Here is a 15,820-nt window from a genome sequence, read left to right on the forward strand (position 1 = left end):
TCACAAATGTGACACCTATAACATTTGTACTGCAATATGCGTTGTATTTACGTGACTTAGATGTATTGATATTACAAATAACAATGGCTTTTTTTAAAATAATTAATACTTAAATAAAAGTTATTGTAATTTATAATGGCAATAGCTTAAACTTTTGTAAATAACTTTTGTGAAGATTATGTTCAGTGTATTTTATTGTGACGAAAATCCAAGAACAGAAGTGAAATATTAACATCTTTTTGTGACATTTGTAATAAAGCTTTAAACATTAAGAGAACATATTTGAACCAGTTATTGTTGAATGGTTGCACAGAGTGATTTTGTGGTGGCGACGAGTGATGCTGTGGCGTTCAGTGATGCAGTGGTAGCGCATAGTGATGTTGTGGTGCCCCCGAGTAATGCTGTGGTGGTGCTGAGTGATGCTGTGGTGATGCAATAGATAGATGGAGTGCAATAGAGTGAGTGAGATAGATAGAGTGAGGGCGATAGATAGATAGTGTAATTATGTGGCGTGTAATTATGTGGCACTGAGTGGTATTTGGAGTGTATGTTGCGTTGAGCGCAGTGTAAATATGTAGCATATCATAATGTGGCACTAAGTGATATTTGGAGTGTATGTTGCATTGAGTGCAGTGTAATTATGTGGCACTGAGTGGTATTTGGAGTGTATGTTGCATTGAGTGCAGTGTAATTATGTGGTGTCTAATTATGTGGCAGTGAGTGGCATTTGGAGTGTATGTTACATTGAGTGCTGTGTCATTATGTGGCGTGTAATGTTAGGTTATGTTATGGGGGTATTTGTATAGCGCACGGCTACTCCGAAGAGTGTCCTGGCGCGGATGCACCAGTAAACCCCATGAGAGAAAAAGATGCGGTAGGACTACAACAGAAAAACGACTATTATTGATGGAACAGCCAGGTCTTGAATTGGCGCCTACATTTTAGTAGCTCATGCTCTTGTTTGAGGCTGAGTGGAAGGGAGTTCCAAATTTTCCCCACTACCACCTGAAAGGATCTACCCCCCTTTCTGACCAAAGAAAATGTTGGTATCAACAGCAGATGCTGTGACAATGATCTAAGCGTCCTTGCCGGGCAATATGGTGTGACCCTCTGTTGAATGTACTGTGCCCCACTATTATGTAGAGCCTTAAAGGCCAGCACAAGGGCATTGAAGAGTATCCTGTTTTTCATAGGGAGCCAATGGAGAGTTATCAGATGACTCCTCATAGGTGTTCTAGGTCCTACCAGCATAATAGCTCTTGCGGTTGCATGTTGGATCACCTGAAGACGGTTAAGTAGGTAGTTAGGGATTCCCAAATAAAGAACATTAGCGTAACCCAACCTAGATATGGCACTGAGTGGTATTTGGAGTATATGTTGCATTCAGTGGCGTGTAATTATGTGGCACTCAGTGGTATTTGGAGTGTATGTTGCATTGAGTGCAGTGTAATTATGTGGCATGTAATTATGTGGCACTGAGTGGTATTTGGAGTGTATGTTGTGTTGATTGCAGTGTAATTATGTGGCACAGAGTGGTATTGTCTGGAGTGTATGGTGTATTCAATAGAGTAATTATGTGGCGTGTAATTATGTGGCACTCAGTGGTATTTGGAGTGTATGTTGCATTGAGTCCAGTGTAATTATGTGGCATGTAACTATGTGGCACTGAGTGGTATTTTGAGTGTATTTTGAATTGAGTGCAGTGTAATTATGTGGTGTGTAACTATGTGGCACTGAGTGGTATTTGGAGTGTATGTTGCATTGAGTGCAGTGTAATTATGCGGCATGTAACTATGTGGCACTGAGTGGTATTTGAAGTGTATGTTGCATTGAGTGCAGTGTAATTATGTGGCGTGTAATTATGTGACACTCAGTGGTATTGTGTGGAGTGTATGTTGTATTCAGTAGAGTGTAATTGTGTGGCATGTAATTATGTGGCACTGAGTGGTATTGTTTGGAGTGTATGTTGCATTGAGTGCAGTGTCATTATGTAGCATATATTATGTGGCACTGAGTGTGTGAGGGTGCAGAGTGTGTGAGGGTGCAGAGTGTTTTGCCTAAAGTAGTGTGAGGGCGCAGAGTGTGTGGCCTAAAGTAGTGTGAGGGCGCAGAGTGTGTGGCCTAAAGTAGTGTGAGGGTGCAGAGGGTGTGGCCTAAAGTAGTGTGAGGGCGCAGAGTATGTGTGGCCCAAAGTAGTGTGAGTGAGCAGTGTGTGAGTGCGCAGTGTGTGAGTGTGCAGTGCGTGAGTGCGCACATTTCAACATCCATTGCTATGAATTGACAGCACCACGGTGTATTATTTTCTAAGAGGTCAGGTAGAGTGTGTGTGCTCGTTTCTAGGTATAACGCCGAGGGTATTTAAAGTTTCTGTTCCTGTGAGTGCGGTGTTGGTGCGTCACTGCAACAATGACCGCTGCTGATGGGGGTCTACATTTCAGCATCTATTGCTATGAATGGACAGCACCACAGTGTATTTTTTTCTTAGAGGTGAGGTAGAGTGTGTGTGTGCTCGTTTCTAGGTATAACGCCGAGGGCATTTCGAGTTTCTGTTCCTGTGAGTGCGGTGTTGGTGCGTCACTGCAACAATGACCGCTGCTGATGTGGAATAGCCATTTAAACACTCGACCTTTGGAGTGCTTGCTTTTCTCCATGGCTGTTCCCGTGTATGCGATCCAGTTGTGTATGTGTGCGCGCAAAGGATTTGTAGTACTCCGGTGTGGATACCTTGGCATGCAGCCGTGCATGAGGGCGTCACTGCCTGGCATCTGGCCGGGGGAGTTGTTTGCTTAGGAAGCGAGTGCCTCCTCGCACGCCCATATATCCACAGGAAACGAGTATGGTGCAATAGTTTGTCTTTAAACACCTTCGCTTGCAATGGATGTGTTCAGTTGTGACTACAGTTTCGAATTTGTTTTTGTTTCCTCTGTTGTTCAAGCCTCTGTTATTGAGAGCGGAGCAACATTTGTGCAGTGCATGTTATCATACATCATCTACTAAAATGGGTGTAAACCAACCAGGAAAGCAGGCTTTGGAGCACAGCATACGATAGAAAGGTTCACAGAGGATCACATGAAGAGATCGCTGGAAGCTGCAGAAGGTCGGGAAAAAAATGATCTATCGAAAACACAGCAAATTAGAGTAGGATTGCTTTTTCACTTACTAACAATTCACCTTAGCGTATATGAATACGCATCCGTACTGTAAGTGGCTTTTTAAAGGGGAGCCATCCCGAAAACAAGGGTTAAACCAACCAGGAAAGCAGGCTTTGGAGCACAGCACAAGATAGAAAGGTTCACAGAGGATCACGTGAAGAGATTGCTAGAAGCTGCAGAAGGTCGGGAAAAAAATGATCTATCGAAAACGCAGCAAATTAGAGTAGGAGTGCTTTTTCACTTACTAACAATTCACCTTAGCGTATATGAATACGTATCCGTACTGTAAGTGGCTTTTTAAATGGGAGCCATCCCGAAAACAAGCGATGCGCGCTCTGTGCTGGGATAGGGACATTAAAGGAAGGGGGCGGAGAGGAGCCTGTGAAACACGCAGTGGAGATCAAAGGAAGGGTGGGAGGGACATTGGTGAGTGAGGGTTGAGGGGGTGTGCAGCCTGGTGAGCTGAAGTGGCAGCAGAGGTGGAGCACGACCCGCGCACACGAGCGCGTGGTTGTGCTCACATGCACGGTGTCCGATCCGCAGTTTTGTTAGACTTTTTAAGTTGCCAACTATAATCTCGCCAACAAGCATTGCTAAAGTTTGAGCTATTGGTCTTGTAAATGACACATTTTGTATTTATGTGTTGGTTTTGAAAATAGCAAAATTAATAGCTTTGTCATTTACAATGCCAATACTTTTATCTTTTGCAAATGTGACACCTATAGCATTTGTAATGCAACATGTTTTGTATTTACGTTACTTAGATGTATTGGTATTACAAATAACAATGGCTTTTAATTTTTTTAAATAATTAATACTTAAATCAAAGTTATTGTAATTTCTAATGGCAATAGCTTAAACTTTTGTAAATAACTTTTGCGAAGAATATGTTCAGTGTATTTTATTGTGACGAAAATCCAAGAACAAAAGTGAAATATTAACATCTTTTTGTGACATTTGTAATAAAGCTTGAAACATTGAGAGAACATATTTGAACCAGTTGTTGTTGAATGGTTGCACAGATTGATACTGTGGTGGCGCTGAGTGATGTTGTTGTGGAGACGAGTGATGCTATGGCATTCAGTGATGCTGTGGTAGCGCATAGTGATATTGTGGTGCCCTTGAGTGATGCTGTGGTGCCCCTGAGTGATGCTGTGGTGGTGCGATAGAAAGATAGAGTGAGGGCGATAGATAGCTAGAGGGAGGGCAAAAGATAGATAGAGTGAGGGCGATAGATAGCTAGAGGGAGGGCAAAAGATAGATAGAGTGAGGGCAAAAGATAGATAGAGTGAGGGCAAAAGATAGATAGAGTGAGGGCAAAAGATGGAGAGAGTGAGGGCAAAAGATGGAGAGAGTGAGGGCAAAAGATGGAGAGAGTGAGGGCAAAAGATGGATAGAGTGAGGGCGATAGATAGAGTGAGGGCGATAGATAGAGTGAGGGCGATAGATAGAGTGAGGGCGATAGATAGAGTGAGGGCGATAGATAGAGTGAGGGCGATAGATAGAGTGAGGGCGATAGATAGAGTGAGGGCGATAGATAGAGTGAGGGCGATAGATAGAGTGAGGGCGATAGATAGAGTGAAGGCGATAGATGTGTGTGGTTGTATGTGTGTGTGGTTGGGTGTGGTTGTGTGTGTGGTTGTGTGTGTGGTTGGCTTTGTGTGTGTGTATGGTTGTGTGTGTGTGGATGTATGTGTGGTTGTATGTGTGGCTGTGTGTGGTAGTGTGTGTGGTAGTGTGTGTGGTTGGATGTGTGTGGTTGGGTGTAAGATTGTGTGTGTGGTGTGGTTGTGTGTGTTTGTGTGTGTGTTGCATGTGTGTTTGTGTGTGTGTTGCATGTGTGTGTGTGCGTTTAGAGAAGGATGTATGTGGAAGAGAGCAGCAGATCAGCACAGCAGAAGAGAACAGGGAGTTAAAGAAGGAGGCGGGTGGAAGAGAGCAGCAGATCAGCACAGGAGAAGAGAACAGGGAGTTAGTGATGGAGGTGGTGGAAGGGAACAGCAGATCAGCACAGGAGAAGAGAACAGGGAGTTGGAGAAGGGGGCGGGGTGGAAGAGAGCAGCAGATCAGCACAGGAGATGAGAACGGGGAGTTAAAGGAGGCGGGTGGAAGAGAGCAGCAGATCAGCACGGGAGAAAAGAACAGGGAGTTAAATAAGGAGGCGAGGTGGAAAAAGGAGCAGATCAGCACAGGAGAACAGAACAGGGAGTTAAAGAAGGAGGTGGGTGGAAGAGAGCAACAGATCAGCACAGGAGAAGAGAACAGAACAGGGAGTTAGAGAAGGAGGTGAGGTGGAAGAGAGCAGCAGATCGGCACAGAAGAAGAGAACCAGGAGTTACAGAAGGAGGCGGGGTGAAAGAGAACTGCAGATCAGCACCGGAGAATAGAAAAGGGAGTTAGAGAAGGAGGCTGATGGAAGAGAGCAAAAAGATCATCACAGGAGAAGGCAACAAGGAGTTAGAGAATGAGGCGGGGTGGAAGAGAAGAGCAGATCAGCACAGGAGAAGAGAACAGGGAGTTAGAGAAGGGGGCGGGTGGAAGAGAGCAGCAGATCAGCACGGGAGAACAAAACAGGGAGTTAAAGAAGGAGGTGGGGTGGAAGAGAGCAGCAGATCAGCACAGGTGAAGAGAACATGGATTTAAAGAAGGAGGTGGGGTGGAAGAGAGCAGCAGATCAGCACAGGAGAAGAGAACAGGGAGTTAAAGAAGGAGGCGTTGGAAGAGAACAGCAGATCAGCATGGGAGAAAAGAACAGAGTTAAAGAAGGGGGTGGGGGTGGAAGAGAGCAGCAGATCAGCACAGGAGAAGAGAACAGGGAGTTAGAGAAGGAGGCGGAGTAAAAGAGAACAGCAGATCAGCACAGGAGAAGAGAACAGGGAGTTTTAGAAGGAGGCGGATGGAAGATAGCAGAAAGATCATCACAAGAGAAGAGAACAGGGAGTTAGAGAATGAGGCGGCGGGAAGAGAACAGCAGATCAGCATGGGAGAAGAGAACAGGGAGTTAGAGAAGGAGGTGGTGGAAGGGAACAGCAGATCAGCACAGGAGAAAAAAACAGAGTTAAAGAAGGTGGCGGGTGGAAGAGAGCAGCAGATCAGCACAGGTGAAGAGAACATGGATTTAAAGAAGGAGGTGGGGTGGAAGAGAGTAGCAGATCAGCACAGGAGAAGAGAACAGGGAGTTAAGGAAGGAAGCGGGCGGAAGAGAACAACACATTAGCACAGGAGAAGAGAACAGGGAGTTAGAGAAGAAGGCGGGGTGAAAGAGAACAGTGGATCAACACAGGAGAAGAGAAGCGAACAGGGAGTTAAAGAAGGAGTTGGGGTGGACAAGAGCAACAGATCAGCAGAGGAGAAGACAACAGGGAGTTAAAGAAGGAGGCGGGTGGAAGAGAACAGCAGTTCAGCACAGGAGAAGAGGAAAGACCAGTGAGTTAAAGAAGGAGGTGGGGTGGATGAGAGCTGCATATCAGCACGGGAGAAGAGACCAGGGAGTTAAAGAAGGAGGCGGGTGGAAGAGAGCAGCCGATTAGCACAGGACAAGAGAACAGGGAGTTAAAGAAGGATGCGGGTGGAAGAGAACAGCAGATTAGCGCAGGAGAAGAAAACAGGGAGTTAAAGAAGGAGGCGGGTTGGAAGAGAGCAGCAGACCAGCACAAGAGAAGAGAAGTGAACAGGGAGTTAGAGAAGGAGGTGGGTGGAAGAGAGGGAGGGCGATAGATAGAGGGAGGAAGGGCGATAGAGTGAGGGCAATAGATAAAGGGAGTGAGTGAGGGCGATAGAGTGAGTGAGGGCGGTAGAGTGAGTGAGGGCGGTAGAGTGAGTGAGGGCGGTAGAGTGAGTGAGGGCGGTAGAGTGAGTGAGGGCAGTAGAGTGAGTGAGGGCGGTAGAGTGACTGAGGACGATAGAGTGACTGAGGGCGGTAGAGTGGTAGAGTGAGGGCGGTAGAGTGAGGACGGTAGAGTGGTAAAGTGAGGGCGGTAGAGTGAGGGCGGTAGAGTGGTAGAGTGAGAACGGTAGAGAGTGGTAGGGTGAGGGCTGTAGAGTGGTAGGGTGAGGGCGGTAGAGTGGTAGGGTGAGGGCGGTAGAGTGAGGGCAGTAGAGTGAGGGCGGTAGAGTGGTAGAGTGAGGGCAGTAGAGTGAGGGCGGTAGAGTGGTAGAGTGAGGGTGGTAGAGTGAGGGCGGTAGAGTGAGGGTGGTAGAGTGAGGGCGGTAGAGTGGTAGAGTGAGGGTGGTAGAGTGAGGGCAGTAGAGTTGTAGAGTGAGAGCCGTAGAGTGAGGGTGTGAGGGCAGTAGAGTGGTAGAGTGAGGGTGGTAGAGTGATGGCGGTAGAGTGGTAGAGTGAGGGTGGTAGAGTGAGGGCGGTAGAGCGGTAGAGTGATGGCGGTAGAGTGAGGGCGGTAGAGTGAGAGTGGTAGAGTGAGGGCGGTAGAGTGATGAGGGTGAGGGGGTGTGATGGTGTGTGAGAGTGGGTGAGAGGGTGTGTGAGGGGGAGGGTGTGGGGGTGTGAGGGTGAGGGGGTGTGAGGATGAGGGTGGGTGACTGTGTCTGAGGGTGAGAGGGTGTCTGAGGGTGAGAGGGTGTGTGAGGGTGAGAGGGTGTGTGAGGGGGTGGGTGAGGGTGTGTGTGTGTGAGGGTGAGGGGTGTGAGGGGGTGGGTGAGGGTGTGTGTGAGGGTGAGGGGGTGGGAGAGGGGGAGGGTGAGAGGGTGGGTGAGGGTGGTGAGGGTGTGTGGGTGGGTGAGGGTGTGAGGGTGGGTGAGGGTGTGTGAGGGTGAGTGAGGGTGGGTGAAAGGGTGTGTGAAGGTGAGAGGGTGAGGAGGTGTGAGGGTGAGGGTGAGGGTCCGAAGGAAATGGTGGCAGGGTAGACATCATAAGACAGAGAGAAGAAACTGTGCGGTGACTGCGTTGGTCAGTTTCAGAATCAGGAGGGGCAGAGTCAACACAGTCTGCGAGGGATCAACGTGTCTTAAGGCAAAGCATAGCGGATGTAGCATTGCAGCTAGCAAGTCGAGTGTTTTCAAGCTGAGTGTCCCTAGAGAGATGGCAACACAGCAACAGCATTTGAGGGGCAAGGCTACTATAAACAAGCATGGTAGGCTTTCACTTTCGTCCAGGAAAAAAAACCGAGAAAGGTACAGAGAACACCGAACAAAACATGGCTTCCCCGCGAAATGGATGCAAAAAAAAAAACAAGCTCTTGGAATTGCGGGGGGGGCGATGTGCACGCGCATCAGATTGAAGGAAGGGTGGGAGGGACATTGGCGAGCGAGGGGTGAGGGGGTGTGCAGCCTGGTGAGCTGAAGTGGCAGCAGAGGTGGAGCGCGGCGCGTGGTTGTGCTCACATGCACGGTGTCCGATACGCAGTTTTGTTAGACTTTTTAAGTCGCCTACTATAATCTTGCAATGCCTTAGACTCGACCTAAAAAATGCAAGATAAACACGGGGTGAAAATTGAAAGAAAAAAAGAGTGTTATAGCCTTCCGGTCAAGTCGGCATATGTTCTGCCCTCATATTTTTCTGCTGGCAAGTGGCTGGCATGGACTTTTTTGACTTTTTTTACAGTAACGCTTAGCTCTGCTACTGTGGCCTGTTCAGCAAAAGGCCCTTCTCCCAGCTTCCATACTGTAGTAGCTCAAGATGTTGCTTTATTATAGGATTTTTATTCTTGAACACAAAGTCGTCCAACTATTAGAAAACACAACACATAACCAAACACCCAACTTGCAAATGCTTGTTTACATTATTTAAGGACTCTGCTTATTCCAAATAACAGAAAACTGTTTTATAAAAGTTGCAAACACCATTAAAAATGTTCCGAGATCTCTCAAATGTTATGAGCAAAAGGAGAGTGCACAAATACACAACTGCAGTACACCAGCTATGAAATCATGCGAGTGGAGCATAAATGAAAATAAAGCTATGCTCTAAAAGACAACACAAAACTGGATATTTCAGGGTGTTGACCGGAAGCTCTCTCACATTCATTTATTTCTCACCTCTCAAAGGAAGGCTACATTTAGATGGATTTCCTAGGATGTTTATATATCTCTACTTCCCTCCATCCCCCCGGCATTCCTGTCAAAACATTCAATGTAGGGCTCTGGCCTCAGGAGAGTACATTTTATTTTACTTAGTATAACAGGTCTAGCGAGTGAATGGTAGCAGGGTTTTGGGGTAAGAGGATGCATGGATCATTAATGTATTTTTAGGCACCAGGTTCAAAATATACATGGACCATATGGCTCTCTCACTGCTTGGGTGTTGGAGGTACAAACTAGGGGGCACTTTGAGGCTGTCAGAATCAGGCTATGACATTTTAATATGGGCCTTTCACACTTAGTCGCTGTGTGGGAATGCTTGCCTTTAAGAGTAACGTTGTGTCTCAGTTATCTGAGAATGTCGGGATAGGCCCAGGTGTTTTAGTGGTAGGCTTAGCCTGATGCAGCAAAATCAGTAAATATGGGAGATAGGAAAAACTGTGACAAATACCTTTTGCTATTCAAGGCCCAATACAGTAAAATTCTACAAAAAATCATAAATGGGGGCGAACGTTATTTGCTAACATTACTAGGACCTATTTGTCTGGGCCCCACCTTTACATCAACACTTGTAACAGTTTAATTCTTTTTTGTTGGACGTTGATAGCACAGACAATTTCGCCCCAGAGCATTCATGGTCATTGTTACATCGGTGTCTAGTAAGGTTTAGCAATGTTTGCTTATTCAGAAATGCTGGGAGGTGTGGAATGCATTTATTTCAAGGCCAGCATGCAACAGTCGTCCGTATCAGAACGGGCCGAATTGACCCATGACACAGCAAACAGTCAAGAGTTGGAGCATTCAGGTCAGTCAGATTGGAGATGGCCCGAGCATAAGACGCCATAATTGTCAGTTCAGTCCCATTGAATTCCAAGTCGTCAGTATAAAGATATGCGATGGCATCAAAGCAATTAATGTTTGTTAAGGTCTGGAGAGTACTTGAAGTCGCAAACTGTTGGAAGGGGATGGGCCAAGAATTGCATGTCCTCACTAATCATCTATGACTGTGGTATTTAACGAACTGTTGTGAGATGCGCAATGACAACTGGGATTATTAGGGTGCGCCCAAGAATAGAGGTAGTCAGTGTGAAGGTGATATCGAGTACAAGGGGCTTTGAGCGCTCTGCACTAGCCAGGAATTAGGTACCATCAGTGACAGAACAGCACATGGATTAGGAAAAGTTCATCTCATGTGGGTCCTAGCGTCATGGGACCATGTGGGTCAGTCATGTCTATTGTAAGTGTATTTTGGTTTATAACAATACTACATTAACAAAATATACATGGCCAATCTAGCATAAAACTTATCAAAACATAAAAATATCAACTTACTTCAACACAACACAAAATATATACAATAACTAAATGTAAAACATTTTCCATAATCAGAAATTCGTTTTAATTTCCTGAATAAAATTCACGATATGTGTACGCACACAGTTCCCAACAATGTTCCTCTCCTTTAATGTTAATAATACCTTATTGCTGTAGTCAAGTTATTTTTTCTCAGTTCATCTATACCGTTTTAATCCCATACAACAGGAGATATGGCCTCCTGCACTAGATCTTAAGATGGTTGTAGCTGTTGGGCCCAGGGTTAGAGTGTTGGGCAATAGAATGAGGGCTCTGTGTCTTAATTCATTCAGTGGGCTCCATGGTGGTTGTCTTCAGTTCTGGCCTGGGGTCATAGGTTGTAGGAATCAAGATGTATAACTCTAGTAATTGGTCTTAGGCTGTCAAACTAAGACAGCAAGTCTAAAGTTATAAGACTTGGGCAGAACTCAGGCTCAGTCTGTGACTCGAGGGATGGAGGTTCTGGCAGTGAATCCTCTGAAGTTGTGAAGTGTGCATCCTCCTTAATATGCGTCCGCTAGGCAAACACGCCACCGAATTGTGGGACCTCATCATCACCCTCGCACCCGATGTATTCTTTCTCAGCAAGGCCAGGCTCAACCTTGCATCGACCCTCAGCAGTGCCACAGCAGTACCCATAGGATGCAAGATCACCCACTGAGACAGCACCAACAAGCTGGGAGGAGGAATCACAATCATCTACAAGGAGACCAGCTGATGCATCACCACATCAGATGACACCACCCCCCCGCCATGGAACACCTTAACATTAGGCTCCAAACAGACAGAAAATTGCCTATCTAGGGGCACCCTCGTCTACCACCTCCCCCCATACTGAGCCCGAGCTTCAACAACACCATCACAGATTTCATCGCCCTACTTGCAATTGACTCCAGTGACTACATATACTTCAGCGACCTCAACTTCCACCTCAACACCAACACCTCCAACCTTCTCGGCAGCTTGAACATATTACTGGCCCAACTCACCTACGACTCCACATGACACATACTGGACCCCATCTTCACACCCAGTAACAAGGTCAAATACAGCCATGTCACCGAACTCACCTGGATCGACCACTCCATCATCCACTTTAGCATCACCAGCCAGATATCAGCCCACCCACCACCACTCTGCCCAATGCCCCGCATTGCAACTGGACCAAAGTATCAAAGGCCCAATGGTCCGACGCCCTCAAAAGCTCCCACGCTGACTATGCTATAAACCTGGACCAAATACAGCCATGTCACCGAACTCACCTAGACAGACCACTCCATCATCCACTTTAGCATCACCAGCCACATATCAGTCCACCCACCACCACTCTGCCCAGTATCGCAACTAGACCAAAGTATCAAAGGCCCAATGGCCTAACGCCCTCAACACCTCCCCACCCTGACTATGCCATAACCTGTACCAAGGCAGCAGGAATTTCAACGCCTGGATGGCCAACTGCTCAGACAGCATCGATCCCATCAGAAACAACAAAACTAGAGATCTACTAAACAGGCTAGTTGGTACACTGAAGAGCTCAGGAACACAAAATGCTACTGCAAACAAATGGAAATAAGATGGTGCACAAGAAAGACTACTAGTGATAGGACCTCCTTCAAGACTACATTCTACCACTGCCTACTGCGGGAACTGGAGAGAAGCGCCCTAGCTGCCTGCATCGAATCTAGTTCCAACCACAGCAAAGAACTCTTCAACATTGTAAAGGAATTCTCTAACACTGCAGCCATGGGGAACAGAGTCACCACCTCATAGGAACTTTTCAACAACCTTGTAAACTTTTTCAACTTAAAGATCGCCACAATCTACAAAAACTTCAAATCCAAACCAACCAACTTCCTCAACTGACACACCCTCACCTCAACCAGCAAAAACAGTAGACTGAACGCATAGAACCTGCTTACCCCCGGACAACACCATCATCATGAAATCTGTCCACTCAGGGGCTCCCACTGACCCATGCCCACACCAAATCTTCATCCTCGGAAGCCCCAGGATCAGCCTTCAACTCACCACTCTGTTCAACACCTCAATTACTGTGGCTACTTCCCCCGAAGACTCTAGGTCAAAGCCGTAATCAAGAAGCCATCAGCCAACTCAACAACTTCCGGACCATCTCCCTTCTCCGGTCAAAGTCCTAGAGAAAGCCATCAACATACAACTCATCAATCATATGGAGCAAAACCATCTCCTCAACACCTCTCAATCAGGCTTCCACAGCAATCACAGCACTGAAACTGGTCTGATTGCTGCCACTGATGACATCTGAGCCCTCTTCAACCAGGAAGAGACTGCAGCACTGATTCTCCTCATCCTATCAGTGGCATACACACCTTATATCACAACATGCTGATCACAAGGCTGCACATCGGCATCCAAGGAAACGTACTCAGTTGGATCGCCTCCTTCCCCACCAAAAGGACACAGAGGGTCCAGCTACCACCGTTCACCACTGAACCTTATTAAATCATCGGTGGAGTAACCCAGGGGTCATCCCTCAGTTCCACCCTACTCCACACAAATACACAACTCCCCTGGTGCACAACGTCAGGTCGCACGGACTCAACATCACTTCCTATGCAGATGACACCTAACTCACTCTCCGAGGTCCCACCACCACTAGATCTAACTTCCACAGGTGTACCTCAAGCATCACCTATTGGATGAGAGAACTGCCCGAAGCTCAACACAGACAAAACAGAGGTACTGATCTTCGGCAACAAGACCACACCCTGGAACATGAACAGGTGGCTCTTTGATCTAGGACCAACACCTACCTCATCTGACCACGCCAGAACCCTCAGCATCATCCTGGACAGGAAGCTGACCATGAAGTCACAGATCGATGCTGTATCATCCACCTACTTCTTCATCTTCTGAATGCAGCGCTGTCTCTTCAAATGGCTACCCTGAGCATAAGGCGCACCATCACACAGGCCCTCCTCACCGATCAGCTAGACTAAAGCAACATGCTCTTCTCATGGATCGCCGCACACCTCCTCCAGAGGCTACAGATCATGCAGAACGCTACAGTCAGGCTTGTCCTCAACCTTCCTTACCATACCAACATCACCCCTCCCCTAAGAAGTCTCCACTGGCTCCCAATACAGAAGAGATGCCAATTTAAGCTGATGACCCATGCATACAGGGCCCTACACAACTTCGGACTCATCTACATTAACAACCACGTGGACTTCCACCTGTCAGCCAAGCAGCTAGGCTCCACGTCCCACTCACTGGCCCACACCGCCGGCATCCACTGAAGCAGGAATGGAGGATGCTCCTTTTCCTGCCTTGCAGCTAAGACACGAAATGAGCTCCCCCTACAGCTCCGGACATCCCCATCTCTATCGGAATTCCTAAAAGTGCTGAAGACCTGGCTTTTGACTGAATAGCACAGGGCCCTGATGGCACCTGGATACCCTCTTGGTTAAAATGTAGCACTTTTCCAGTGCACTGATTGATTGAGTCTCAGTCTGGCCATGAAACTGATGCTGTAGAACATGGCCTGCGGGTCCGAAACTATGACCTGAGCACATTTCATTCTATCTGTCTAAAGCAGACGGGAAATAAGGCTAAGGACTTTGACACTAGCCCTTTTTTGGGTGAGAATATCAGGCAGTGGTCTTGAATCCCTTATCAATGTCTCTCAACCCCAGGCCGTGGTTTTCAGGCTTTAGGCCTTATACTGAGAATAATAAGTGACGTCCTCAGGCTCTAGTTGCAGGTCTTAGGCAGTGAGACATGTACAATGAAGCTCGAGTTGCTGCTGCTTTACGAACTTGGCTCGGAACTTCAGCATAGGTTGTGGATCTCATACAGTGTGTTGGGGGGGGGGGGGTGGGGGGAGATGCAGATCTTAGGCAGTAGGTTTCGATCGGAGCAGATCTGAACGTATGACTTGCTTTCCGATTCTGGTGGTTTTGGTCCAAGGAGTGGGGCGAAGACCTCAGTTGGCCTTGCGTACCCATTCAAAGCTTGGGCGCCTGGTTTGTGAATAGAGGACCTAGGACGTTGATCTTAAACTCTAGATCTCTGACTTATAGTCTCGCTTTGCTGGTGAAAGAATCTGCCTTTGGATTTCGGGCTAGACTGTGGATCTCTGGATGCTGCTACATATTTCCAGCTTGGAATTTCGGGTTTTAAGACTCAGGTTGGGATACTATTGTCTGACTTTGGTTGTCGTTCTCGTACTGGGGCTGTGGGTGTCCAGCTATGGTTCTCGAGCATTGTGTTTGGGACTGCAGTACTTGGGGACGAGATTTCACTTTGGGCTTTTGTGAATGTTAGTCAATGGCTGTGCCTCTCCTCATCTGTATGCGAGTGTGCTGGTTTGGCTGCGGATCCCACTCTAGGGACACCGGGTGAAAGCGGTGTTTCTCGGCCCGGCTGTTGCGGCTCTTTGTCCCCGCTCTGCCGCTACCTCCATCCTCAGACACTAACCTTTTAGACTGAACAGGAACAGCAAAAGCTGAGGGTTCCAGCCTCCAGTGATCCCCGCCGTGCTTGAGAGGACCATGGCGGGCGCTCTGGGCTGCTCCGGGGTAGATGGCAGACCGGAGCGCTGCGATCACAGCTCCATAGCCCGAGCACCGCCGCGGCTCATCGGGGCAACTGCATGCTCAGGCTGCGATTGCTTACGCCTGGACAACTACAACAGGCAGACTGTGCTTGGAGCACCGAGCGAATCGATAGTGCCAGCTGTTACGGTAGAAAGAGAAAAGAGACTAAATAGTCCGGCACGTACTGAATCCTGAACTAGGGGACTGTTTTTGCACCCCGTTATTAGTCCCTCCTAACTACATATTCTGTAGATAGCCTGAGATATAGCAAAAATAACTTATCTCCTGCGTCAAAATGAATCCTGTGCATTTCGCATGAAAAGACCGCTCTCATATAGTGTGTTTATGGGTGGTATACATTCTTAGGGATACAGTTACTTAACGTCTACAGTGAAATGAAATGGTATATGTTCTGTTTAACAACACGAATACGTAGACTGCACTATGTACAGAGAGTTCATGGCCACTAGTAACTACAAACAAGCATTGGCGCAGCCTATAGGTCTCGCTCTTGGGACCTTATTGTAGCGCGGCGGGACTCAGGTCAAGTAGGCTGCAGGCTACGCTAAATAAATTACACAGGAGTCAGTATTTGCACTCTCGACCGGAAGACCACGAGTGGTCTCTAGCCCATTTATTTATACCCTGGGGACGAGCCCGCCTCGAGGGGTGTAATGATGCATGGGTGCATTGCAACAATGT

General features: G+C 47.4%; 1 protein-coding gene across 1 annotated transcript in view; it reads right to left on the bottom strand.

Moving 5' to 3' along the window:
* The window catches only part of LRP12 (LDL receptor related protein 12), a 189,171-nt gene extending 173,987 nt beyond the window's left edge, over positions 1–15,184 (bottom strand). Inside the window, exon 1 of the mRNA XM_086966104.1 lies at positions 15,000–15,184. Coding sequence (XP_086822230.1) covers positions 15,000–15,075 — 76 coding nt within the window. The 5' untranslated portion in view covers positions 15,076–15,184. The remainder of the gene's footprint in view (positions 1–14,999) is intronic.
* Positions 15,185–15,820: the final 636 nt, after the last annotated feature.

The sequence above is a fragment of the Lissotriton vulgaris genome, chromosome 4_1, assembly GCF_964263255.1.
Source record: "Lissotriton vulgaris chromosome 4_1, aLisVul1.2, whole genome shotgun sequence".
Taxonomy (NCBI): domain Eukaryota; kingdom Metazoa; phylum Chordata; class Amphibia; order Caudata; family Salamandridae; genus Lissotriton; species Lissotriton vulgaris.